The sequence below is a fragment of the Hypanus sabinus genome, chromosome 3 (genome assembly GCF_030144855.1).
Source record: "Hypanus sabinus isolate sHypSab1 chromosome 3, sHypSab1.hap1, whole genome shotgun sequence".
Classification (NCBI taxonomy): domain Eukaryota; kingdom Metazoa; phylum Chordata; class Chondrichthyes; order Myliobatiformes; family Dasyatidae; genus Hypanus; species Hypanus sabinus.
In genome coordinates this window covers 6,763,088-6,788,608 of record NC_082708.1, presented here as the reverse complement: position 1 = coordinate 6,788,608, position 25,521 = coordinate 6,763,088, and the positions used below count along the sequence as shown (strand labels likewise).

Genomic DNA, 25,521 nt, shown 5'->3' with positions numbered 1-25,521 from the left:
AGTCCCACTGACCTGCACCTGGACCATATCCCTCCACACCCCTCTCATCCATGTACCTGTCCAAGTTTTTCTTAAATGTTAAAAGTGAGCCTACATTTACCACTTCACCTGGCAGCTCATTCCACACTCCCACCACTCTCTGTGTGAAGAAGCCCCCCCCAATGTTCCCTTTAAACTTTTCCCCCTTCACTCTTAACCCATGTCCTCTGGTTTTTCCTCCCCTAGCCTCAGTGGAAAAAGCCTGCTATCTATACCCATCATAATTTTATACACCCCTACCAAATCACCCCTCATTCTCCTACACTCCAGGGAATAAAGTCCTAACCTACGCAACCTTTCTCTGTAACTCAGTTTCTCAAGTCCCGGCAACATCCTTGTAAACCTTCTCTGCAATCTTTCAACCTTATTAATATCCTTCCTGTAATTAGGTGACCCAAACTGCTCACAATACCCCAAATTCAGCCTCACAAATGTCTTATACAACCTCACCATAACATTCCAACTTTTGTACTCAATACTTTGATTTATAAAGGTCAATGTATCAAAAGCTCTCTTTATGACCCTATCTACTTGTGACACCACTTTTAGGGAATTATGTATCTGTATTCCCAGATCCCTCTGTTCTACTGCACTCCTCAGTGTCCTACCATTTACCTTATATGTTCTGCCTTGATTTGTCCTTCCAAAGTGCAATACCTTACACTTGTCTGAATTAAACTCCATCTGCCATTTTTTTCAGCCCATTTTACCAGCTGGTCCAAATCCCTCTGCAAGCTTTGAAAACCTTCCTCCCTGTCCACTACACCTCCAATCTTTGTATCATCAGCAAATTTGCTGATCCAATTTACCACATTATCATCCAGATCATTGATAAAGATAACAAATCACAATGGACCCAGCACTGATCCCTGTGGCACACCACAAGTCACAGTCCTCCACTCAGAGAAGCAATCCTCCACTACCACTCTCTGACTTCTCCCATTGAGCCAATGTCTAATCCAATTTACTACCTCTCCATGTATACCTAGCAAGTGAATCTTCCTAACTAGCCTCCCATGCAGGACCTTGACAAAGGCCTTACTGAAGTCCATGTAGACAACATCCACTGCCTTCCATCCACTTTCCTGGTAACCTCCTTGAAAAACTCTAATAGATTGGTTTAACATGACCTACCACGCACAAAGCCATGTTGACTCTCCCTAATAAGCCCCTGTCTATCCAAATACTTGTAGATCCTATCTCTATGTACCCCTTCCAATAATTTACCTACTACTGATGTCAAATTTACCAGCCTATAATTTCCCGGATTACTTTTGGAGCCTTTTTTAAACAACAAAACAACATGAGCTATCCTCCAATCCTCCGGCACCTCACCCATAGATACTGACATTTTAAATATATCTGCTAGGGCCCCTGCAATTTCAACACTAGTCTCCTTCAAGGTCCGAGGGAATACCCTGACAGGTCCTGGGGGTTTATCTACTCTGATTTGCCTCAAGACAGCAAACACCTCCTCCTCTTCAATCTGTATAGGTTCCATGACCTCACTACCTGTTTGCCTTATTTCCATAGAGACCACCACCCATAGAGACATTAGGGGCATTTAAAGACTCTTAGATAGGCACGTGGATGAAGGGATATGTAGGAACGAAGGGTTAAATCGATTTTAGAGTAGGTTAAAAGTATAGTACAACATTGTGGGCCAAAGGGTGATGATTTATTTTATCTGTTCAGTGTTATGGGAAGAAGGCAGGAAAATGCGTTTGAGAGATCAGAAATCAGCTTTGGTGGAGAAGACTCAAACAGCATAATTCTGCTCCTATATCTCTCTGTTCTACAACATTCCCCTAGATTCATACCATTCCAGGTGGCGGCCTAGACTCTGCCTTTAAGGTCAGTTCATTGGCAGCTTGTTTGATGTGTAATTTGAGGAAGAGGCGATGCATTCAATAACAATCAGTAGTAGGCAACGCTCCTGTTGGCGCAATATCTATTAGCATAACCTGAATAGTAAATCCAATTTCCTCTGTCTTCAGGCTGTTACATGTGCAGGATAACAGGAGCAGTACAAATGAGATAATAAGGAGCTGACAAACACAATACATTGCAGAAGCAATAAGCCACAGGCGAATCCACACACACGCACAACGTACTGGGGGATCTCAGCAGGTCAGGCAACATCTACGGAGAGGCGAGACCCTTCATCAGGACTATCCCCTTATCCCTTCATTCATCAGTCCTTTCTTTATAAAACATAAGACCGTAAGACACAGGAGCAGAAAGATTTAAAAGTAATCAGGGGATAGCTTTTCCATGCGAAGACGGTGAATCCATGGAATGAGCTGCCAGAGGAAGTAGCTGAGGCAGGTTCAACAGGATTATTTCAGAAGTTCTTGGACAGGTACGTGGGCCAAAAGCAGGACTTTTTTCCATATTTATTTATTTTTCATATTGTCGCTCTGTCGCTCTCCCTCTCTGAGAGCCATGAGATAAGTGGAACCTTGGCTGTTTGGATAAAAAATTGGCTTAAAGGAAAAAAGCAGAGGGTAGTTGTGGAAGGAAAGTATTCTGCCTGGAGGTCGGTGACTAGTGGAGTGCTGCAGGAATCTGTCCTGGGACCCCTGCTATTTGTGATTTTTATAAATGACATGGATGTAGAGGCGGAAGGATGGGTGAGTAAGTTTGCGGATGACACGAAGATTGGAGGAGTTGTGGATGGAGCTGTAGGTGGTCGAAGGTTACAAGAGGATATAGACAGGCTGCTGAGTTGGGCAGAAAAACGGCAGATGGAGTTCAATCCAGACAAGTGTGAGGTGATGCATTTTGGAAGGACAAACCAGAAGACTGAGTACAGGATTAATGGTCAGTTACTTAAGAGTGTGGATGAACAAAGGAACCTTGGGATTCAAATCCATACATCCCTCAAGGTCGCTGCACAGGTTGATAGGGTAGTTAAGAAGGCCTGTGGGATGCTGGGCTTCATTAACAGGGGGATTGAGTTCAAGAGTAGAGAGGTCATGTTGCAACTCTACAAATCTCTGGTGAGACCGCACTTAGAGTATTGTGTTCAATTCTGGTCACCTCATTATAGGAAGGATGTGGAAGCTATGGAGAGGGTGCAGAGGAGATTTACCAGGATGTAGCCTGGTTTGGAGAACAAGTCATATGAAGCAAGGTTAGCAGAGCTGGGGCTTTTCTCTGTGGAGCGTAGAAGAATGAGAGGGGACTTGATAGAGGTCTACAAGATTATGAGAGGCATAGATAGGGTGGATAGTCAGTACCTGTTTCCCAGGGCACCAATACCAAACACCAGAGGGCATATGTACAAAATTAAGGGAAGGAAGTTTAGGAGAAACATCAGGGGTAAGTTTTTTTTACACAGAGGGTTGTGAGTGCCTGGAATGACTTGCCAGGGATGGTGGTGGAGGCTAAAACATTAGGGGTATTTAAGAACCTCTTGGACAGGCACATGGATGAAAGAAAAATGGAGGGTTATGGGGTAATGTGGGTTTAGTACTTTTTTTTAGGGATTATATGGGTCGGCACAACATGGAGGGCTGAAGGGCCTGCACTGTGCTGTAGTGTTCTATGGTTCTATTCATTTAGAGATACGGCAAGGTAACAGGCCCACACCACTCAATTACACCCAGGTGTCCAATTAACTTACACCCGTACGTCTTTGGAACGAACCGGAGCACCCGGAGGAAACCCACCAAGATGACGGGAGAATGTACTAACTCCTTACAGACAGCGGCGGGAACCCGGATCACTGGGACTGTTGCAGCGTTGCACTAACCGCTACACTATGGTACTAGCTGGATGGGCACCATGGTCAGCACGGACTGACTGGGCCGAAGGGTCGATTGCTCTATGATTCCAGGTAACCCGTGGAGTTCATCCCCCCCACCCCCGCTAGCTGGAGATTGAAGTGGGTTTTATCCACACGGGTGTACAGGTATGATTCTCACAAGCAGGCCGGCATTAGTTAAACCACATCTCATTGTGAGTGTGACGTTCTCCCCCAGGCAGTATGCAGCCCTGTCCAATCCGTGTCTGCCTCTGCGGACTTCTCAAAACATTCTGTCTGCCGCTTTTCATCACTGCAGAAATTGGGTTTCTTTCCAAAGGGGGCGGTACAGCTGCGTGTAACCCTTTATAGTGCCAGTGATCACTGATCAGGGTTCAATTTCACTGCTGTCTCTGTACGTTCTGCGTGGGTTTCCTCCCACAGTGCAAAGATGCATGGGCTAGAGTGAGTAAATTATGGGTGTGGTAACACCTACAGGCTGTCCCCTGCACATCCCTGGACTGTGCTGCTCATTGAAGCAAATAAGGCATTTCACTATGTTTCAATATTTTGATGTACATGTGACAAATAAAACAAATCTTCATGAAAAAAAAGTTATATTTACTTACCTAAGTGTGTGAATAGATTCTTGGCAACTTGGAGAAGAGCCTGTGGAGAGAGAGACAGAGAGAGTGAGAAAGGGAGAGAGGGAGAGGGAGGGAGAGAGGGAGGGAGGGAGAGAGGGAGGGAGGGAGAGAGGAAGAGAGGGAGAGAGGGGGAGAGGGGGAAAGAGGGAGAGGGGAAAGAGGGGGAGAGGAGAGGGGGAGAGAGAGGGAGAGAGGGGGAGAGGGGGAAAGAGGGAGAGGGAGAGAGAGGGAGAGAGGGGGAGAGGGGGAAAGAGGGAGAGGGGAGAGGGGGAGAGAGAGGAAGAGAGGGAGGGAGAGGGAGAGAAAGGGAGAGGGAGAGGAAGAGAGAGCAAAAGGGAGAGGCAATCAGTCAGCAGTTAATGGGGTAACAAGTTCTCCAACACGCCCAGCCCTGACTGAAGGCCCTTCCTCCAGGTTCAGGGACAAGCGTGTCAACATCACACGTGGTCTCTTCACGTACAGTATATACACACACACACACATGCACGCGTGCACACACTTCTCTCCCATGTACTCATTGTACACAAGTGGATGCTTGTTCATGAACACGCAGTCCCACATGCATTCATACACACATACAAAGACTCGCATAGACCTACATGCTCATATACGGGTTGTTTACAGATATAGATATAAACACAACAACTTTGTGTTTATGTGGATGTGGAGAGGCTGTTTCCTATAGTGGGGAAGTCTAGAACCAGAGGGCACAGTTTCAGAATAGAGGGACATACATTTAGGACAGAGATGAGGAGGAGGGTGGTGAATCTGTGAAAATCTGCCACAGGCAGCTGTGGAGACCAAGTCATTGGGTATATTTATTGCAGAAGATGACAGGATCTTAATTTGTCAGGGCATCAATGGTTACCGAGAAAAGGCAAGAGAATGGGGTTGAGAGGGATAATAAATCAGACACAATGGAATGGCGGAGCAGACTTGATGGGCAATTGGATAAGATCATAAGTCAAAAAGATCTACAAGCCAATTCATCCATCTTGTCCACTCCACCATTTCATCATGGCTGATCCAATTTTCCTCTCAGCCCCAATCTCCTGCCTTTTTCCCATATCCCTTCATGCCCAATCAATAATCTATCAACCTCTGCCTTAAATATACATAAAGACTTGGCCTCCACAGCTGCTTGTGGCAAAGAATTCCACAGATTTACCACTCTCTGGCTAAAGAAATTCCTCTTCATCTCAGTTCTGAAAGGACACCCCTCTATTCTGAGGCCGTGTCCTCTGGTCCGAGACTTTCCCACGTTGGGAAACATCCTCTCCACATCCACTCTATCTGTGTCCTCCGGTCCTAGACTCCCCCACTATAGGAAACGTCCTCTCCACATCCACTCTATCAAGGCCTTTCAACATTCGATAGGTTTCAATTAGGTCATCCCTCAGTCTTCTGAATTCCAGTAAAGACAGGCCCAGAGCCATCAAACACTCTTCATATGACAATCCATTCCATCCTGGAATCATTTTTGTGATTCTCCTTTGAACCCTCTCCAGTTTCAGACCGTCTTTTTTAAGATAAGGGGCCCAAATCTGCTCACAATACTCCAAGTGAGGCCTCACCAGTGCTTTATAAAGTCTCAACATTACATCCTTGCTTTTATATTCTAGTCCTCTTGAAATGAAAGCTAACATTGCATTTGTCTTCCTCCCCACAGACCCAACCTTCAAACTAACCTTTAGGGAATCCTGCACAAGGACTCCCGAGTCCCTTTCCATCTCAGAGTTTTGTATTTTCTCTCCATTTAGAAAATAGTCAACCTTTTCATTTCTTCTACCAAAGTGCAAGACCATACACTTCATGACACCGTATTCCACCTGCCATTTCTTTACCTATTCTCTTAATCTGTCTGTCCTCTGTAGCCTCTCTACTTCCTCAAAACTACCTGCCTCTCCGCCTATCTTCATATCGTCTGCAAACTTTGCAAAAAGCCATCAATTCCATCATCCAAATCATTGCTTTATCCATGCTCGAATCTTCCCTGTAATACCATGGGCTCGTTAAGCAGCCTCATGTGTGAAAACTTGTCAAAGGCCTTCTGAAAATCCAAGTTCACAACATCAATCAATTCTCCTTAGTCTATCCAGTTTGTTAATTCTTCAAACAATTCCAACAGATTTGTCAGGCAGAATATTCCCTTGACATGCTGACTACATCCTATTTTGTCTTGTGCCTCCAAGTACCCTGAGACCTCATCCTTAATAATCGACTCCAACATCTTCCCAACCACTGAGGTCAGATTAACTGGCCTATAGTCTCCTTTCTTCTGCCTCTCTCTCTTCTTGAAGAGTGGAGTGACATTTGCAATTTTCCAGTCTTCTCAGAACATTCCAGAATCTAGTGATTATTGAATGGTCATTACTAAAGCCCTAACAATCTCTTCAGCCACCTCTTTCAGAAGTCTGGGGTGTACACCATCTGGTCCAGGTGACTTATCTACCATCAGGCTTTTTAGTTTCCCAAGAACCTTCTGTCTAGTTATGGTAACTTCACACACTTCATGCCCCTTGATACCTGGAACTTCCACCATACTGCTAGTGTCTTCCCCAGTGAAGTCTGATGCAAAATACTTATTCAATTTGTCAGCTATTTCATTGTTCCTACATTACTATCTCTCCAGCATCGTTTTCCTGCATCCTGACCTCACTTTATGTAGTTGAAGAAACTTTTCATATCCTCTTTATTATTTTTGGCCAGCTTACTTTTGTATTCCATCTTTACCTTGTTAATTACTTTTTAGTTGCCTTCTGTTAGCTTTTAAAAGCTTCCCAATCCTCCAACTTCTCACTAATTTTTGCTTTATGTCTTTAGGTGGGTGGTTGTTGGGGTGATTGGATGGGAAGTGTTGGCACAATTTGATTGGTGTGCATTGGCCAATGGAATAAGTGAGATTGGGGTGACTGGACAGGTGAACGTTGGGGTTATTAGATTGGTACGCATTGGGCTGATGGAATGGGTATGTGCTGGAGCAATTTGATATTGGATTATTGTGTGACTGGATTGGTGGGTGTTGGGTGTGATTGAACCTTACAGTGCTTGGATTGGTTGGCATTCAGATAATGAGATAGGTAGGCGCCAGGGTGATTGGATAGGGGACTTGGATTGGGAGCACAGGAGTAATAGGATAGGCAGGAATTGGGGTGAGGGGATAGGGAGTGTTGGATGATTGAATTGGGAAAATTTGGAGTAACTGGAACTGGAGTAACATCAGCTGATGAGATAGGTGGGTGTTGGGTTGATTGGATAAGGGAAGATTGAGGTGATTCGATTTGTGGGTATTGGGGTGATTGGATTGGTTGGTGTTGGGGTGATTAGATAGATGGGTGTTCGGTTGATTGGATAAGGGAAGATTGAGGTGATTCGATTTGTGGGTGTTGGGGCGATTGGATGGGGAATATTGGGGTAATTGGATTGGTTGGTGATGAGGTGATTAGATAGATGGGTGTTGGGTTGATTGGATAAGGGAAGATTGAGGTGATTCGATTTGTAGGTATTGGGGTAATTGGATTGGTTGGTGTTGGGGTGATTAGATAGATGGGGATAGTTGGGTTGATTGGAGAAGGGAAGATTGAGGTGATTCGATTTGTGGGTATTGGGGTGATTGGATGGGGAATATTGGGGTAATTGGATAGATGGGTGTTGGGTTGATTGGATAAGGGAAGATTGAAGTGATTCAATATGTGGGTGTTGGGGTGATTGGATGGGGAATATTGGGGTGATTGGATTGGTTGGTGTTGGGGTGATTAGATAAATGGGTGTTGGGGTGATTGGACAGGGATTGTTGGGCTGACTGGATTGCTGGGCATTGGGCCGGTTGGAAGTGTCCTGAGCAAGAGTTGGTCCATTGTCCAGATTTAGCCGGATCCGCCACATCACCTGACATTCGATCTTCAGTTTCTGTTCCTTCTGCACTGACATGGTGCTGGTGAGGACAGTGGCTGTGTACTGGAAACAGTGCCGAATCGTTTGCTCATCCACCTCTGTGTAACTGTGGGCAGAGAGGGAACACACGGTCCTGTGTTGGTTACGGTACTCGTCACAAGCCTGGGGTAATCTCAAACGCCACAGCCACCTCCACCATTCTACCACCCCTCAGTCCCTGCCTCCCCCACCTCATGCAGCAGTGAGCATTCCTCTCTGTGACACCATCCACTGAATTGTCCTGGGACACCTTACCCCTTCCTCTCCACCCCTGACAGATGCTGGTGATCAAACTCTCAGTCGCTCCCCCCCACCCCCCAGTGACTAGCTTAGCTAGTTAACATGTTAACCAATGTTGCAGAACCCTGGTTCGGGAAGGGTTAATAAAAGAGCTACCTTTATGGAGCACCTTCCATAGTCGTGCCCCCATCACTCTGGAAGATGATTGGCATTGATTTATTATTGTCACATGTATTAAGATACAGTGAACAGCCTGTCTTGCAATAAGATGCAAGATTATAACCAGGAAGATTGTGAGGTCAAAAGTCCATCTTATTGTACCAGGCGCCATTCAAGAGTCTGAAGGCAGTGGGATAGAAGCGGACCTTGATTCAGTGGTACATGCTTTCAGACTTTTGTATCTTCTGCCCAATGGGAGAGGGGAGACAAGAGAATGTCCAGGGTGGGTGGGGTCTTTGATTACGCTGGCTGTTTTACCAAGGCAGGAAGCATAGACACAGTCCATAAGACCATAAGGAAAAGGAGCAGAATTAGGCCATTGGCCCATCGAGTCTGCCTCACTACTCAATTATGGCTGATTCTTTTTCTCCCCCTCCTCAGCACCACTCCCCGGCTTTCTCCCCGGCCATGTAATCTTTGATGCCATGTCCAATCAAGAACCTATCAAGATCTGCTTTAAATACACCCAATTTACCCAGGCTTTAAATGGCTTTAAATACACCCAGGCTTTAAATGGCCTCCACAGCTACCTGTGGTAACAAACTCCACAAATCCACCACCTTCTGGCATCTGTTTTGAACAGACACCCCTCTATCCTGAGACTGTGCCCTCTTTTCCAGGCTCCCCCACCATGGGAAACATCCTTTCAACATCTACTCTGTCTAGGCTTTTTAATATTCAAAAGGTTTCAATGAGATCCCCCCTCATCCTTTTGAATTCCAGTGAGTACAGACACAGAGCCATCAAACGTTCCTTGCATGATAACCCTTTCATTCCCGGAATCATCCTTGTGAACTTCCTCTGGACCCTCTCCTATGCCAGCACATCTTTTCTTAGTTCACAATACTCAAGGTGAGGCCTCACCAGTGCCTTATAAAGCCACAGCATCATATCCTTGCTCTTGTATTCTAGACCTCTTGAAATGAATGCTAACGTGGCATTTGCCTTCCTCACCACCAACTCACTGCAATTCCATGGAGTGGAGGCTGGTTTCTGTGATGTGCTGAGCTCCACCCACAACCCAGTAAATGTAATTTTTTTGGACTGACTGAGTATGAATCTTTACTGGAGAGTAGCCCATGTTGTAGAGTCGTAGACATTCACAGCACAGACACAGGCACCTCGGCCCACCGTGTACATTCTGACATCCAGATTCTCATCAGTCAGGGCCTGGAGTATAGGAGTTGGGGCATTTGTATAAATCCTTGGTGAGGCTGCTCCTGGTGTACTGTGTACAGTTTGACCACCATGTTGGAGTAAAGATGTGATTAACTGGAAAGAGTGCAGAAATGACTTATTAGGATTTTGCCAGGACTCAAGAGCCTGTATCTGGTATTATGTATTTATTTTCATATGTGTGAGTCTGAGACTGTGTGTGTGTGTGTGTGTGTATGTGTGTGTGTGTGTAAGTGTATGAGTGTGCGTGTGTGTGTGTGAGAGTGTATGAATGTGTGTGAGAGAGAGTGTGATATGAGTGTGTGTGTGAGAGTGTATGAGTGTGTATGAGTGTGTGTGTGTGTGTGAGATAGAGAGTGTATGATATGAGTGTGTGTGTATGAGAGTGTATGAGTGTGTGTGTGTGTGTGAGATAGAGAGTGTATGATATGAGTGTGTGTGTGTGAGAGAGAGAGTGTATGAGTGTGTGTGTGTGAGAGAGTGTATGAGTGAGTGTGTGTGTGTATGAGTGTGTGTGTATGAGAGTGTATGAGTGTGTGTGTGTGAGAGTGTATGAGTGTGTGTGTGTGAGAGAGAGAGTGTATGAGTGTGTGTGTGTGAGAGAGTGTATGAGTGAGTGTGTGTGTGTATGAGTGTGTGTGTATGAGAGTGTATGAGTGTGTGTGTGTGAGAGTGTATGAGTGTGTGTGTGTATGAGAGTGTATGAGTGTGTGTGTGTGAGAGTGTATGAGTGTGTGTGTGTATGAGAGTGTATGAGTGTGTGTGTGTATGAGAGTGTATGAGTGAGTGTATGTGTGTGTGTGTGTGTGTGTGTGTGTGTGTGTGTGTGTGTGTGTGCGCACGCGTGTGTGTCTGAGTATTCTCTGTGTGTTCTGCACTGAGTCAGACTGCAACAGGGAAACGATGCAGCAAATCCCAGGGACACTCAGTTCAATCAATTACAATCCACTCAGAGTCCATGTGAAACGATGTTGCCATCAGGAATTCAACCAACACTTTACAAATAAATCCGTTTGCTTGTTGCCATGGAAGCAGAGATCCCCAGAGGTTGTCATCAGATGATAAGCTCCCCACTGATAGGCACACAATACACAGTAAATAACAGCTAGCGCCATGAAGGATTTCCGGCAAGATGGCGGCACGTTTGATCGCAGCTGCTTCCACAAGGTCATCCAGAGGCGTTGCTGTCGTTAATAAATATTTGTTTTACAATTACAAGACCCAGATGGACATTAAGAATTTGAAGTTCCTCGGGTCTGCCCCATCAGCGAGTTGGTGGAGAAACTGAAGGAGCTGGACTTGGTGCAGATCATCAGAGGGACATCGGAGGAGTTGGTGCACAATGGCGGTACGCAGTCTAACAATGATTGATCCTGATCGCAAGACCCTGTTGGACTTTGTTAAAGTGGAATGCTGCAAGCCCAGTTCACTGTTTTATTGGCAGAGGGCAGGGGTGGACATAGAACATAGAAATCTACAACATATTACAGGCCCTTCGGCCCACAATACTGTGCCGACTATTCAACCTACTCTAGAAACCGCCTAGAATTTCCCTACTGCATAGCCCTCTATTTTACTAAGCTCCAGGGATCTATCCAAGAATCTCTTAAAAGACCCCATTGTATCCGCCTCTACCACCTTTTCCAGCAGTGCATTCCACTCACCCACCACTCTGTGTAAAAAACTTACCCCTGACACCCCCTTGGTACCTATTTCCAACCACCTTAAACTATGCCCCTCACGTTAGCCATTTCAGCCCTGGGAAAAAGCCTCTGACTATCCACACGATCAATGCCCCCCATCACCTCATACACCTCTATCAGGTCACCTCTCATCCTCCGTCGCTCCAAGGAGAAAAGGCCGAGTTCACTCAACCTATTCTCATAAGGCATGCTCCCCAATCCAGGCAACATCCTTGTAAATCTCCTCTGCACTCTCTCTATTGTATCCACATCCTTCCTGTAGTGAGCTGACCAGAACTGAACACAGTACTCCAAGCGCGGTCTGACCAAGGTCTTATGTAACTGTAACATGACCTCACAGCTCTTGAACTCAGTCCCATGGTTGATGAATGCCAACACACCATATGCCTTCTTAACATCACTGTCAACCCGCGCAGCAGCTTTGAGTGTCCTATGAACACAGACCCCAAGATCTCTCTGATTCCCTACACTGCCAGGAGTCTTACCATTAATATTATATTCTATCTTCAAATTTGACCTATCAAAATGAACCACTTCACATTTATCTGGGTTGAACTCCATCGGCCATTTCTCAGCTCAGTTCTGCATCCTATCGATGCCCCACTGTTAGCCCTGACAACCCTCCAAACTATCCACAACAGCCCCAACCTTTGTGTCATCAGCAAACTTACTAACCCACCCTTCTACTTCTTCATCCAGGTCATTTATAAAAATCACAAAGAGGAGGGGATCCAGAACAGATTCCTGCGGAACACCACTGGTCACCGTCCTCCATGCAGAATACGGACCATCTACAACCAACCTTTGCCTTTTGTGAGCAAGCCAATTCTGGATCCACAAAGCAAGGTCTCCTTGGATCCTATGCCTCCATACTTTCTGAATGATCCTTTCATGGGGAAGCTTATCAAATGCCTTACTGAAATCCATATACACTACATCCACTGCTCTACCTTCATCAACGTGTTTTGTTACATCCTCAAAAAACTCAATTAGGTTCGTAAGGCATGACCTGCCCTTGACAAAACCATGCTGACTATCCCTAAGCAGATTATGTCTCTCCAAATGCTTATAAATCCTGCCTCTCAGGATCTTCTCCAACAACTTGCCCACCACTGAAGTCAGACTCACTGGTCTATAATTTCCTGGATTATATCTACCCCCTTTCTTGAAGAAGGGAACAACATTTGCAACCCTCCTATCCTCCAGTACTTCCCTCGTCCCTATTGACGAGTCAAAGATCATCACAAGAGGCTCAGCAATCTCCTCCCTTGTTTCCTATAGTAGCCTGGGGTATATCTTATCCAGTCCCAGTGACTCATCTAGCTTAATGCTTTTCAAAAGCTTCAGCAGATCCTCTTTCTTAAAGTCTATATGTTCAAGCATTTCAGTCCAGTGTAAGTCATCCCCACAATTGGTAAGGTCTTTTTCCCTGGTGAATTCTGAAACGAAGTATTCATTAAGTACCTCCACTGCCTCCTCTGACTCCATGCACAGCATTGTGGGGTGGCTACACAGCCTCGGTCATAGTGAGGACGGGGCCTCAAGCCACGGCATCTCCTGTTCATAGCTGCCAGGAGAGAGGCATCGGATTCAGACACTACAGCGGATGGGGGTAGTGCAGCACCCATGTTGTATTGTGTTGGACTACAGACTGTTCCATCATTTATGGACTCGGGAACTTGGACTATTTTATTCTGCAACTGTATTTTACTCATATCTCTTACGTGTTTGCCATCTTACATGTGCTGTATATGCCTTGTTTTATGTATGCACCTTGGCCCTGGAGTAACATTTTGTTTGGCTGCATTCATGGATATTCATATATGGCTGAGTGACAATTAAACTTGAACTTGAACTGCTCCACCAACACTCTCACTTTATTGGATGCCAACACATCAATCTTCACAATATCCCACCTCCACATTGCCACCATTGCATGCATACACATCCATCTTCAACATGGCCGATTGCAATTGGAGGAAACCTAATTACCTGATTGGTTGATTCTTGACTATTTAAAAAGCTTCTATGTCCCCTTTACTTCCTTAAGGTTGTTGTAGTTGTGGAGGTGGTGAGGTGGTGGGGGGGGGGGTTGTTGGGGTGGTAACGGTGATTAGCTCTCACTACCTATTAAATGTTCCCAATTGTGTGTGTTTCAAACAGCCTCTGACAACCAAGTCCAGCCCCTGGCTTTCACGTGTGGCTTAGCTAAGTTCAGCAGACTTTTTCTACTGACAAAAGCAGGAGCGGAGGCCATTTACTGGCACCCTAAGGCTAATCGCTTCAGCCAGATGGGGCTTGTCAGCTGTAGTCAGCAACTCATCTGCCTTGTTGCCATACCCACTGTTCAGAAACCTTGAGGAAAAATATGGAGCTGGAGTCTACAGAACATTCAGTTCTGGCAACAACTGTGACACTGTTGGTGCCAAACTGTCTGGTCTCTTTAGATTCATCGGCTGCGTGGAGAGGGGGAACTTGCTTCATGGGCAACAGCATGTTCTCCATATCATATTGCCCTGGCTTGCGTATCATGCAGACAGCTGGGCACAACATCCATGGCCAACCCTAACTAACGGAGAGCCTTGTCCCCTTTGGTCCTAACCAATTTTCATCGACGCATCATGAAAAGCATCTTATCTGCCTGCATCACAGCTCGGTACGGCAACTGCTCTGCCCGTGACCACAGGAAACTGCAGAGAGTTGTGGACACAGCTCAGCACATCACGGAAACCAGACTCCCCTCCATGGACTCTATCTACACTTCACTGCCTCGGTAAAATTAACAAACATAATCAAAGACTCCACCCCCTCCCGACATCCTCTCTTCTCCCACTCCCATCAGGCAGAAGATACAAAAGTCTGAAAGCACGTCCCACCAGGCTCAAGGACAGCTTCTACCCCACTGTTATCAGACTACTAAATGGAAGTCTAATACAATAAGATGAATTCTTCACCTCACAGTCTATCTCATTATGATCTCACACCTTATTGTCTACCTGCACTGTACTTTCTCTGTAATTGTGACACTTTATTCTACATTCTGTTATTGTTCTAAATTTGTTTTACCTCAATGCACTGTGTAGCGATTTGATCTGTGTGAACAGTTTGCAAGGAAAATTTTCACTGTATCTTGGTAACAATATAATCATAAAACAATTTACAAGTTACACATCTTGAGTGAACCATTTTAGCATCCTCCCCAGCATTTGATTTGTTTTTATATTTTTATTTAGAGATACAGCGTGGAGGAGACCCTTCCGGCCCACCGCTTTACCGAACCACAGGACGATTTACAAAGACTAATTAACCTACTAACTGGTACATCCTCGGACAGTGAGAGGAAACCCACATGCACACGGGGAAGACATACGAACTTGCTTACAGAGGACACCAGAACTGAACTCCGATGCCCCGATCTGTAATAGCGTCGTGCTAACCGCTACGCTATCACGGCGCCCCGATTAGAAAGCCACACTGCTGACTGTCCCAGCTAAACACACCAAGGTTTGAACGTAACCTCCGTCTTAAAGCTCGATCGCCCAAAGGAGCTACCACAGATCTTGCATTTGCCACTGCCCTGGTAACCGATTCCCTGCAAACGGTTTGCAACGATGCACTCACTAATTGCCCGCTCGTTTGTTGAAGGCACAGCCCAAGGCGACGACATTATCTGTAGCCCGACAGATGACCGGAACACATAACATGGTACGGACCTCAAATCCCAGAATGCTGTTCAGTTTCATGTGCTGCTCCTGAAACACGAAAGGAAAAAAGATATTTTATTTATTTAGCGATACGATGTGGAATAAGCCCTTCCAGCCCTTTGAACTCTGCCACTAGCAATCCCCAAATTAACACTCGCCTAATCACGGGACAATTTGCAATAACCAATTAACCTACCAACCAGTACGTCTTTGGACTGTGGGAAGAAACCAGAGCACCCGAAGGAAAATCACACATTCCACAAGGAGGACGTATAAACTCATTACAGACAAGGCCAGGAGTGAACTCTGAACTCCGCGCAGCTCGCAAGAGTCACCACACATTCTGGCACCAACATAGGATGCCCATGGTCCTCAGCAGAACAACACAGAACACGACAGCAACACAGGCCCCTTTTAGCCACATACATGGCCAATCCTCCAAGTCCACGACAGACCTCCAAGCTCCGATCTTCAGGCTTCAGCTCCTGGACCTGATGAACTATGATCTTCAGTATGAACCCTCAGACTAGCCGATGATGGTACCACAAATTCTAGACTCAAATTCCAAGTGGTACATACATCCGATCCTGGTTCACACCAGCTGGGACAGCTCGATATCCACTGATGTCCTTTGTCATCCATCCACTTGGCTGGACTTCAAATGCGGAAGGGGGCAGGAGGAGGCTATTCAGCCCCTCTACCCTGCTGCAACACAGCAAGATCAGGACCCAGCACCAGTCCATCACAGAATCCAGCTTCCCCTCCATGGACTCTGTCTGCACTCCTCACTGCCTCGGTAAAGCAGCAACATAATCAACCCAGACATTCTCTCTTCTCCCCTCTCCCATCAGGCAGAAGATACAAAAGCCTGAAATCACGTCCCACCAGGCTCAAGGACAGCTTCTATTTCACTGTTAAATGGTTTCTTCATACAATAAGATGGATTCTTGACCTTACGGTCTACCTCATTATGATCTTGCACTTTAGCATTTACCTACACTGCACTTTCTCAGCAGCGTCTACACTTTATTCTGCATTCTGTTATTGTTTTCCCTGGTTCTACCTCAAAGCACTGTATGAACAGTCTGCAAGACAAGCTTTCCACCATGACTCCGTACACGTGATACTAACAAACCATCAGCAATACCGATGTCACCGTTCCTGGGACTAAATGCTGGAATTCCTCCTCCTAACAGTAATGTCAGGTCCCCTTCACGAGAGGGACTGGGGCAGTCATGAAGTTGGCTCACCCCCCCCCCCCCCAGGGGATAATAACAGTCGGAAAGAAGCTAACCTTGAGCCTGGTGGTAAGTGCTTTTAGGATTTCGTATCTTCTGCGTGATGGGAGGGTTGAGCAGCGAGAATGTCCAGGCTGGGCGGGGCCCTTCGTTAAGCTGGCGGCTTCACTGAGGGAGCAAGGAGTGTAAAGCCCACGGAGGGGAAGCTGGTTTCCATGACGGACAGGCGCCTCAACGTGATCTTGCTGAGTGTTGCAGAAGGGTAGAGGGGCTGAATAGCCTGCGCCTATCCCTTTCGCATTTGAGGTCCAGCCTAGTGACGAAGGACATCAGTGGATATCGGGCTGTCCCAGTTGATGTGAACCAGGATCGGACCATGATAAATGTTGGTTTTGCCAGCAATCTCCAAGTTCAGGAATGAACAGACTTTAAGAACATTACTTGCCCAAGGCAATCTAAGGGAGGCATGGCTCTCAGGGGGGTGGCTCCTATCATCAGGGTCATCCCCTCTTCTCTCCGCTACCGTCGGGCAGGAGGCACAGATGCCTGTAGCTCCCACACCATTAGGTTCAACAATGGCTACTTCCCTTCCCTTCAACTGACCAACACAACCTCAGCTTAGCAACATATGACCACTTTGTACTAAAACACACTTTGTGTTTCCTTGTAAAAATTGCATATAATGTATGTTTAATTATGTTTAGCACGACGCAATTACAGCTCAGGACGTCAGAGTTCAGCTCTGGTGTGCTCTGTAAGGAAGTGTACGTTCTTCACGTGTGTGCATGGGTTTCCTCCAGGTGCTCTGGGTTCCTCCCACAGTCCAAAGACGTACTGGTTAGTAGGTTAATTGGTCATTGTAAATTGTCCCATGGTTAGGCCAGGGTCAAGAGGTCTGAGTGCCTGCAGGCTGGTTTTTCACTGCTGTGAGCTCGACTGGAGGAACTGAGTAGTGGGAGGAGGGTGACAAATACTCACCGGGCTGATGTCACTGAGGGTCAGGGCTTTGTTACTCCCCTCAGACTGTTCCAGGTGAGCGAAATCCAGCTGTCAATCAAAAGAGAGAGAGACGACGTTAGTTCGGCCGCGAGGAGGTAGTGACTGGAAGCATGTAAATCCTTAGTGGAATATTAAATCCTATTTCACCTCTTCATTCACTTTTAAGGAAGTCTGTATGTAAACAGTGACATTAATGTTGCTTTTCCTGTTCAGTATCTTCCCTACATGATCATCTTAATGATAGTGTTGTTCTGATAGAGCACTACAGCACAGAAACAGGCCCTTAGGCCCATCTAGCCCGTGCCATGATACTATTCCGGCTTGTCCCATCGACCTGCACTCAGACCCTAGCCCTCCATATCTCTCCCTTGATGCTAATTTATACTGTATGCTATGACAGTGGCAGGAGCAAGACCAACCCCACAACGTTCGGACTCAGGTAAGATAGGCCCCTGCCTCCCTGGGGCTGCCGAGCTAGGTTTCAGAGAAGACACAAACAGAACTCTTGATGGGTCACGTGGTTGTCCTTTGGGAACTCACCGGGAAGATAATCTCCTCCTCCAGGACCTTGTCTCCAACCACCTGTGTGTGAAAACACAAAACAGCACAATTAAAATTTCCTTTGAAACAGTCACCTTACATAAGAAAGGATATACTAGCATTCAAGACATTTTGAAAGAGATTCACTGGGCTAAATCCCAGGACGAGTGGGATCTCACAATCTCTTTGACTCACTGCCCTCAGGAAGGAAGTACAGGAGCATCAGGACTAGGACTGCCAGACTGGGTAACAGCCTCTTCCCTCAGGCTGTGAGATTAATCCCAGGATTAAAGATTGTCATATGAAAAATGTTTGACGGCTCTAGGCCTGTATTAATTGGAATTCAGAAGAATGAGAGGTGACCTCATTGAAATCTTTCAAATAGTCAAAGGCTTTGGTAGAGTGGATGTGGAGAATGTTTACTATGGAGGGAGTGTCTAAAACCAGAGGACACAGCCTCAGAAAAGAGGGGTGTCCTTTCAGAACAGAGACGTGGAGGAATTTCTTTAGCCAGAGAGTGGTGAGCCTATGGAATTCATTTTCACATGCAGCTGTGGAGGCCGTCTTTATGCATATTTAAGGCAGAGGTTGATAGGTTCCTGTTTAGTCAGGGCGTGAAGGGATATGGGGAGAAGGCAGGAGATTGAGGCTGAAAGGAACAATGGATCAGCCATGATGAAATCGGGGAGAAGATTCGATGGGCCGAATGGCCTAATTCTGCTCCTACATCCTGTGGTCTAACGAATACCCTGCCACCACTGAGGTCTCAGCAAGCTGTTTATTGCACTGTCTATTGTTTACCTGTGCTGTGCACTACGTGCATTTTGAATTGTATTTTATTAACTTATTATATAGTAATATTTTGTTTTACGTGCAGTGTGTGATATAAGTTTAGTGGGTACACCATGGTCTGGAGGAACATCGTTTTATTTGGTTGTATATCTGTACAGTCAGATGAACTTGATGCCCCATCATGGACAGCTAAAAAAGTCTGATCTGTAGTTCAGCAGGTCAGACGGGACGGCATACTGATTAGCACAACGTGGGTTCAATTCCCAATGCTGCCTATAGGGAGGCTATGTGGATTTCCTCCAGGTGCTTCAGTTTCCTCCCACAGTCCAAAGACCTGCGAGTTGGTAGGGTATATGGTCATGGTAAGTTGACCCGTGACTAGGCTACAATTAAATTGTGCGATTGCTGGACTGCAGGTCACAAAGGACCAGAGGCTTTCTCCACCCTGTATCTCAATAAATATCAATTTAAGACAATCTGTGGAGGGGAATGAATAGTCGACACTTCAGGCTGAGACCCTCGATCAGGACTGGACAGAAGCCAGAATAAGATGTGGAGATGTGCACTTCCCTTCAACCATTCGGTTCTTTAATCAGCCTGCACAACCCTAGTCACTGTTTCCATAGGGCCACACTGAGAATATTACAATGATATTACACCTGATGAAGGGTTTTGGCCCGAAACGTCATCACCACTTCCTCCCATAGATGCTGTCAGGCCTGCTGAGTTCTGCCAGCATTTTGTGTGTTGACTATTACAATGGTTTTGTTTACTTTCTGCTCTCATTTTGTTCTTTCTTGTAAAACACTGTGTTTAATTTACGTTTAATTCATGTTTTTATTATGAACGCTTATCTGACTGGCAGTTCAATCCGTTGTTTTAGACGTGACAGAGCGGGAGGGATTAAAGGGGAAGAGTGGCTTTACCAGCCAGGAAAAATGTCACGGCAGTGCTCCAACAGGGCAGACTGGAGAACTCATCTAGTGAGGTGTTATGGGTGGATCTGAGAAATAAGAAAGGTATGACCACGCTAATGGGGCTATATTATAGACCACCCAACAGTCCGTAGGATTTAGGGGAACACATATGTAGAGATTTCACAGACTACTGCAAGAAACATAAGGTTGTTACAGTAGGTGATTTTAACTTTGCCATATTGACTGGGACTCCTGTACTGTAAAAAGACTAGATGGGATAGAGTTTGTCAATTGTGTTCAGGAAAGTTTCCTTCATCAGTATGTAGAAGTCCCAATGAGAGAGTGTGTGACAGTGATCTCCTATCAGGGAATGAGACAGGGCAGGTGAAAGACGTTTGTGTAGGGGAACACTTTGCATCCAGTGACCACAATGCCATTAGTTTCAAAATACCTGTAAATATTTAAAGAGATAGATCTGGGTCCACGGGTTGAGATTCTAAATTGGATAAAGGCCAATTTTGATGGTATCAGAAATGATCTGGCAAGTGTGGATTGGGGCAGGCTGTTTTCCGGCAAAGTGTACTTGGTAAAATTCAAAGGTGAAATTTTGAGAGCACAAAGCTTCTATGTGCCTGTCAGAATAAAAGGTAAAGATAATTAATGTAGGGAACTTTGGCTTTCAAGAGGCATTGAGGTCCTGGTTAAGGAAAAAAAAAGGTGGATAGCAAGTACAGGCAGGTAGGAACAGATAAGGTGCTTATGAAGCATAAAAAATACAAGGCGAGACTTAAGAAAGAAATCAGGAGAGCTAAAAGAAAGCATGTTTGCCCCAGCAGACAAGATGAAGGAGAATCAAAGGTTCATTTTAATATCAGAGAATATATACAGTATACCGTCTAAAATTCTTACTCTTCACAGGCATCCGCAAAACAAGAAAACCCACAGAATGAAAGGTAGAACCATCAAAATCCCAAAGCCTCCCCGACTTGCAGAAACAGCAGATGCATCGACCCTCCCTCTCCCCCCACTTGCGCCACCCCCTACACCATCATGACAGCAACAGCAAAAGTCCCCAAAGAGACTTGACAAGAGTCCATCAAAAACTACAGTCCATAACTTCATTATCTCAGAAAGATAGGCATCTCTCTCACCGGCGAAGGACAGACAGGTCGCTCCTGCAACAATGAGAGCAGAGACCAGCAACTTGCTGTTCCAATGTTACAATCTTCCATGTTGCTTCTCCAAGCTCCGTGACTTGTGGACTGAGAGAGGGAGGAGAGGTAGATAGATAGATAGATATCGAGTACAGGGGACTTCTTCCAACAGCAGCACACACTGCCTGTTGTGTCGATGTTTCAATCTTCCACGGAGCTTCGGTTGTTGAAATCGGTGAGGAACCAAGTCGTCCGAGGGGTTGCTTCCCGACGGCTCACATCTTCCAGGCCGTTCCTGGAGATAGCAAAGTGGTCCTAAAACCCACCATGTGTGAAGAATCATAGTTTCAACTGTAGATCCTAAGGGATTCTACTGATATCTTAAGAGCAAAAGGATTGCAAGGGACAACATTGGTCCTCTGGAAGATCAGAATGGTAATCCATGTGTGCAGCTAAAATACATGGGGTAAGTCTTAAATAAATATTTTGCATCTGTATTTGCTCAGGAGATGGAAGTGAGGCGAAGTGGCATCAACTTCATGAACCCTGTACAGACTACAGAGGAGGAGGTGTTTGCTGTCGTGAGGCAAATCAAGGTGGATAAATCCACAGGGCCTGACGAAGTGGTCTTTCGGACCCTACGGGAGGCAAGTGCAGAAATTGTCAGGGCCCTAGCAGAGATATCTAATTTTTCATTAGTGACAGGTGAGCTACCAGAGGATTGGAGGACAGCCAATGTTATTCCACTGTTGAAGAAAGGCTCTAAAAATAAACCAGGAAATGCGAGGCTGGTGAGTCTGACATCAGTTACTGGAAAGTTAGTGGAAGGTATTCCAAGGCACCAGATGTATGAGTATTTGGATAGACAGGGCCTGACTAAGGATAGTCAGCATGGTTTGTGCCTGCTAGTTCATGTCTAACCAAACTAGTGTTTTTTGAGGAAGTTACCAGGAAAGTGGATGAAGGCAAGGCAGCGTATGTTGTCTACGTGGACTTTAGCAAGACATTTGACAAGGTCCCACATGGGAGGCTGGTCAAGAAGGTTCAGTCACACGGAATTCAAGATGAGGTAGTACATTGGATTAGATATTGGCTTAGTGGGAGAAGCCACAGAGTGGTAGCAGATGGTTTCCTCTCTGACTGGAGACCTGTGACTACTGGAGTGCTGCAGGGATCAGTGCTAAGATCATTGTTGTTTGTCACCTACAACGATGATCTGGATGATAACGTGGTTAACTGGATCAGGAAAGTTGCAGACAACACCGAGATTGGGGGAGTGGTGGACAATGAGGAAAGGCTATCATGGCTTGCAGTGGGATCTGGCCCAGCTGGAAAAATGGGCTGAAAAATGGCAACACACACACACAAAATGCTGGAGGAACCCAGCAGGCCATGGAATTTAATGCAGACAAGTGTGAGATGTTTCAGTTCAGTAGGACCAACAAAGGTAGGTCTTACACAGTGAATGGTAGGGCACTGAGGAGTGCAGTAGAACAAAGGGATCTGAGAATACAGGTCCATAATTAATTGTAAGTGGCATCACAGTTGAATGGGGTCATAAATGAAGTATTTGGCATATTTGGTCTTCATAAATCAAAGTATTGAATATGGGAGATGAGATGTTATGTTGAAGCTGTTTAAGACCTTGTATACACATTACCAAGGATCTCATCTGGACTGTACATCCCAACTGTGTGGTGAAAAAAGCACAACAGTGTCTCCTTCACCTCAGTCAGCTGAAGAAGTTCAGCAGGAGTCCCCAAATCCTACACGGGCACTATCAGAAGTATCCTGACCGGCTGTCTCACCGCCTGGTGTGGGAACTGTACTTCCTTCAATTGCAGGGCACTGCAGAGAGTGGTGCGGACAGCACAGCGCATCTGTGGATGGGAACTTTCCTCAATTCAGGACATTTACAGCAGGTGGTGTGTAAAAAAGGGCCCGGAGGATCATCAGGGACTCCGGTCACTCCAACCACAAACTGTTTCGGCTGCTTCTATCTGGCCAACAGCACCACAGCATTAAGGCCAGGACCGGCAGATTCCGGGACGGCTTCTATCACCGGGCCATCATAAGACCATAAGATTTAGGAGCAGAAGTAGGCCATTTGATCCATGGAGTCTGCTCTGCCATTCAATCATGGGCTGATCCACTTCATCCAGTTATCCCCACTCCCCTGCTTTCACCCCATACCCTTTGATGCCCTGGCTAATCAAGAACCTATCAATCCCTGCCTTAAATGCACCCAATGACTTGGCCTCCACAGCCGCTCGTGGCAACAAATTCCACAGATTTACCACACTCTGACTAAAATGGACATCCTTCAATCCTGAAGTTATGCCCCCTTGCCCTACAATCCCCTACTATGGGAATCAACTTTGCCATATCTAATTTGTTCAGTCCTTTTAACATTTGGAATGTTTCTATGAGAATCCCCCTCATTCCCCTGAATCCAGGGAATACAGCCCAAGAGCTTCCAAACGTTTCACAGACGGTAACCCTCTCATTCCTGGAATCATTCACGTGAACCTTCTCTGAACCCTCTCCAATGTCAGTATATCCTTTCCAAAATACGGAGCCAAAACTGCACACAATAGATTGATCAATACACATTGATCTGATTGCGTATCTGACTGTACATACATGACACAAAGCAATTACGTATACAGTCTTAGCGTTTAGGCAATATCCACATTTCAATGGACAATAGACAATAGGTGCAGAAGTAGACCATTCAGCCCCTCGAGCCTGCACCACCACTTTGAGATCATGGCTGATCAATTACCATCAATACCCGGTTCCTGCCTTGTCCCCATATCCCTTGATTTCCCTATCCATAGGATACCTATCTAGCTCCTTCTTGAAAGCATCCAGAGAATTGGCCTCCACTACCTTCCGAGGCAGTGCATTCCAGACCCCCACAACTCTCTGGGAGAAGAAGTTTTTCCTTAATTCTGTCCTAAATGACCTACCCCTTATTCTCAAACCATGCCCTCTGGTACTGGACTCTCCCAGCATCTGGAAAATATTTCCTGCCTCTATCTTGTCCAATCCCTTAATAATCTTATATGTTTCAATCAGATCCCCTCTCAATCTCCTTGTACCAGCATGTACAAGCCCAGTCTCTCTAACCTCTCTGCGTAAGACAGTCCAGACATCCCAGGAATTAACCTCGTGAATCTACGCTGCACTTCCTCTACAGCCAGGATGTCCTTCCTTAACCCTGGAGACCAAAACTGTACACAATGCTCCAGGTGTGGTCTCACCAGGGCTCTGTACAAATGCAAGAGGATTTCCTTGCTCTTGTACTCAATTCCCTTTGTAATAAAGGCCAACATTCCATTAGCCTTCTTCACTGCCTGCTGCACTTGCTCATTCACCTTCAGTGACTGATGAACAAGGACTCCGAGATCTCTTTGTATTTCTCCCTTACCCAACCCTACACCGTTCAGATAATAATCTGCCTTCCTGTTCTTACTCCCAAAGTGGATAACCTCACACTTATTCACATTAAACGCCATCTGCCAAGTGTCTGCCCACTCACCCAGCCTATCCAAGTCACCCTGAATTCTCCTAACATCCTCATCACATGTCACACTGCCACCCAGCTTAGTATCATCAGCAAATTTGCTAATGTTATTTTCAATGCCTTCATCCAAATCGTTAACGTAAATGGTAAACAGCTGTGGTATCTGGGGCTCACAACCTACCTCATCATTACTTCACACATTGTTTCCTTTACCTGCACTGTCCTTTCTCTGGAGCAGGTACACTCTATTCTGCATTGTTATTGTTTTGCCTTGTCTTACCTCATTGCACTGTGATCTGTATAAACGCTCTGCAAGACAAGCTTTTCACTGATTCTTGGTACATGGGACAATAATAAACTGATTTCAATTTCAGTGCCTTTTTCTAAAGTAAATACTGAAGAAAAGCAATTGTTTAAGACCCCACCAATGTCCTTTGACATCACAAACAAATAACACTTGGTCCCTAATGGGTCAAAGGCTTTCAAAATCAAAGTCAAGGTCAAGTTTTCTGTTGGATGCTCTCCTGCACTGAACTGAGTGTACGTTCGTGGTCTTCTGCTGCTGTGGCCCGAGGTTCAACATGCTCTGCGTTCAGAGATGCTCTTCTGCACGCCACTGTTGCAACGTCTGGTTATTTGAGTTACTGTCACCTTCCAGTCAGCTTGAACTAGTCCGGCCATTCTCCACTGAACCCTCTCATTAACAAAGCATTTTCATCCACAAAATAGCATCTCACTGGGTTTATACTTCTTGTTTTTCACACCATTCTCAGTAAACTCCAGAGACTGTTGTGCGTGAAAACCCCAAGGGATCAGCAGTTACTGAGATACTTAAACCACCTGCCTGGCACCAACAATCATTCCATGGTAAACGTCAATCAGATCCCATTTCTTCCCCATTCTAATGCTTGGTCTGAACAACAACTGAACCTCTTGACCATGC

General features: G+C 45.7%; 1 protein-coding gene across 1 annotated transcript in view; it reads right to left on the bottom strand.

The window, feature by feature from the left end:
* LOC132390692 (cGMP-dependent 3',5'-cyclic phosphodiesterase) overlaps nucleotides 1–25,521 on the bottom strand; it is a 345,293-nt gene that overhangs the window by 79,576 nt on the left and 240,196 nt on the right. The window contains exons 12-16 of the mRNA XM_059963249.1: nucleotides 18,187–18,228; nucleotides 17,626–17,694; nucleotides 15,327–15,457; nucleotides 8,323–8,434; nucleotides 4,417–4,456 (exon numbers count right to left, since the gene is read on the bottom strand). Coding sequence (XP_059819232.1) covers nucleotides 4,417–4,456; nucleotides 8,323–8,434; nucleotides 15,327–15,457; nucleotides 17,626–17,694; nucleotides 18,187–18,228 — 394 coding nt within the window. The remainder of the gene's footprint in view (nucleotides 1–4,416; nucleotides 4,457–8,322; nucleotides 8,435–15,326; nucleotides 15,458–17,625; nucleotides 17,695–18,186; nucleotides 18,229–25,521) is intronic.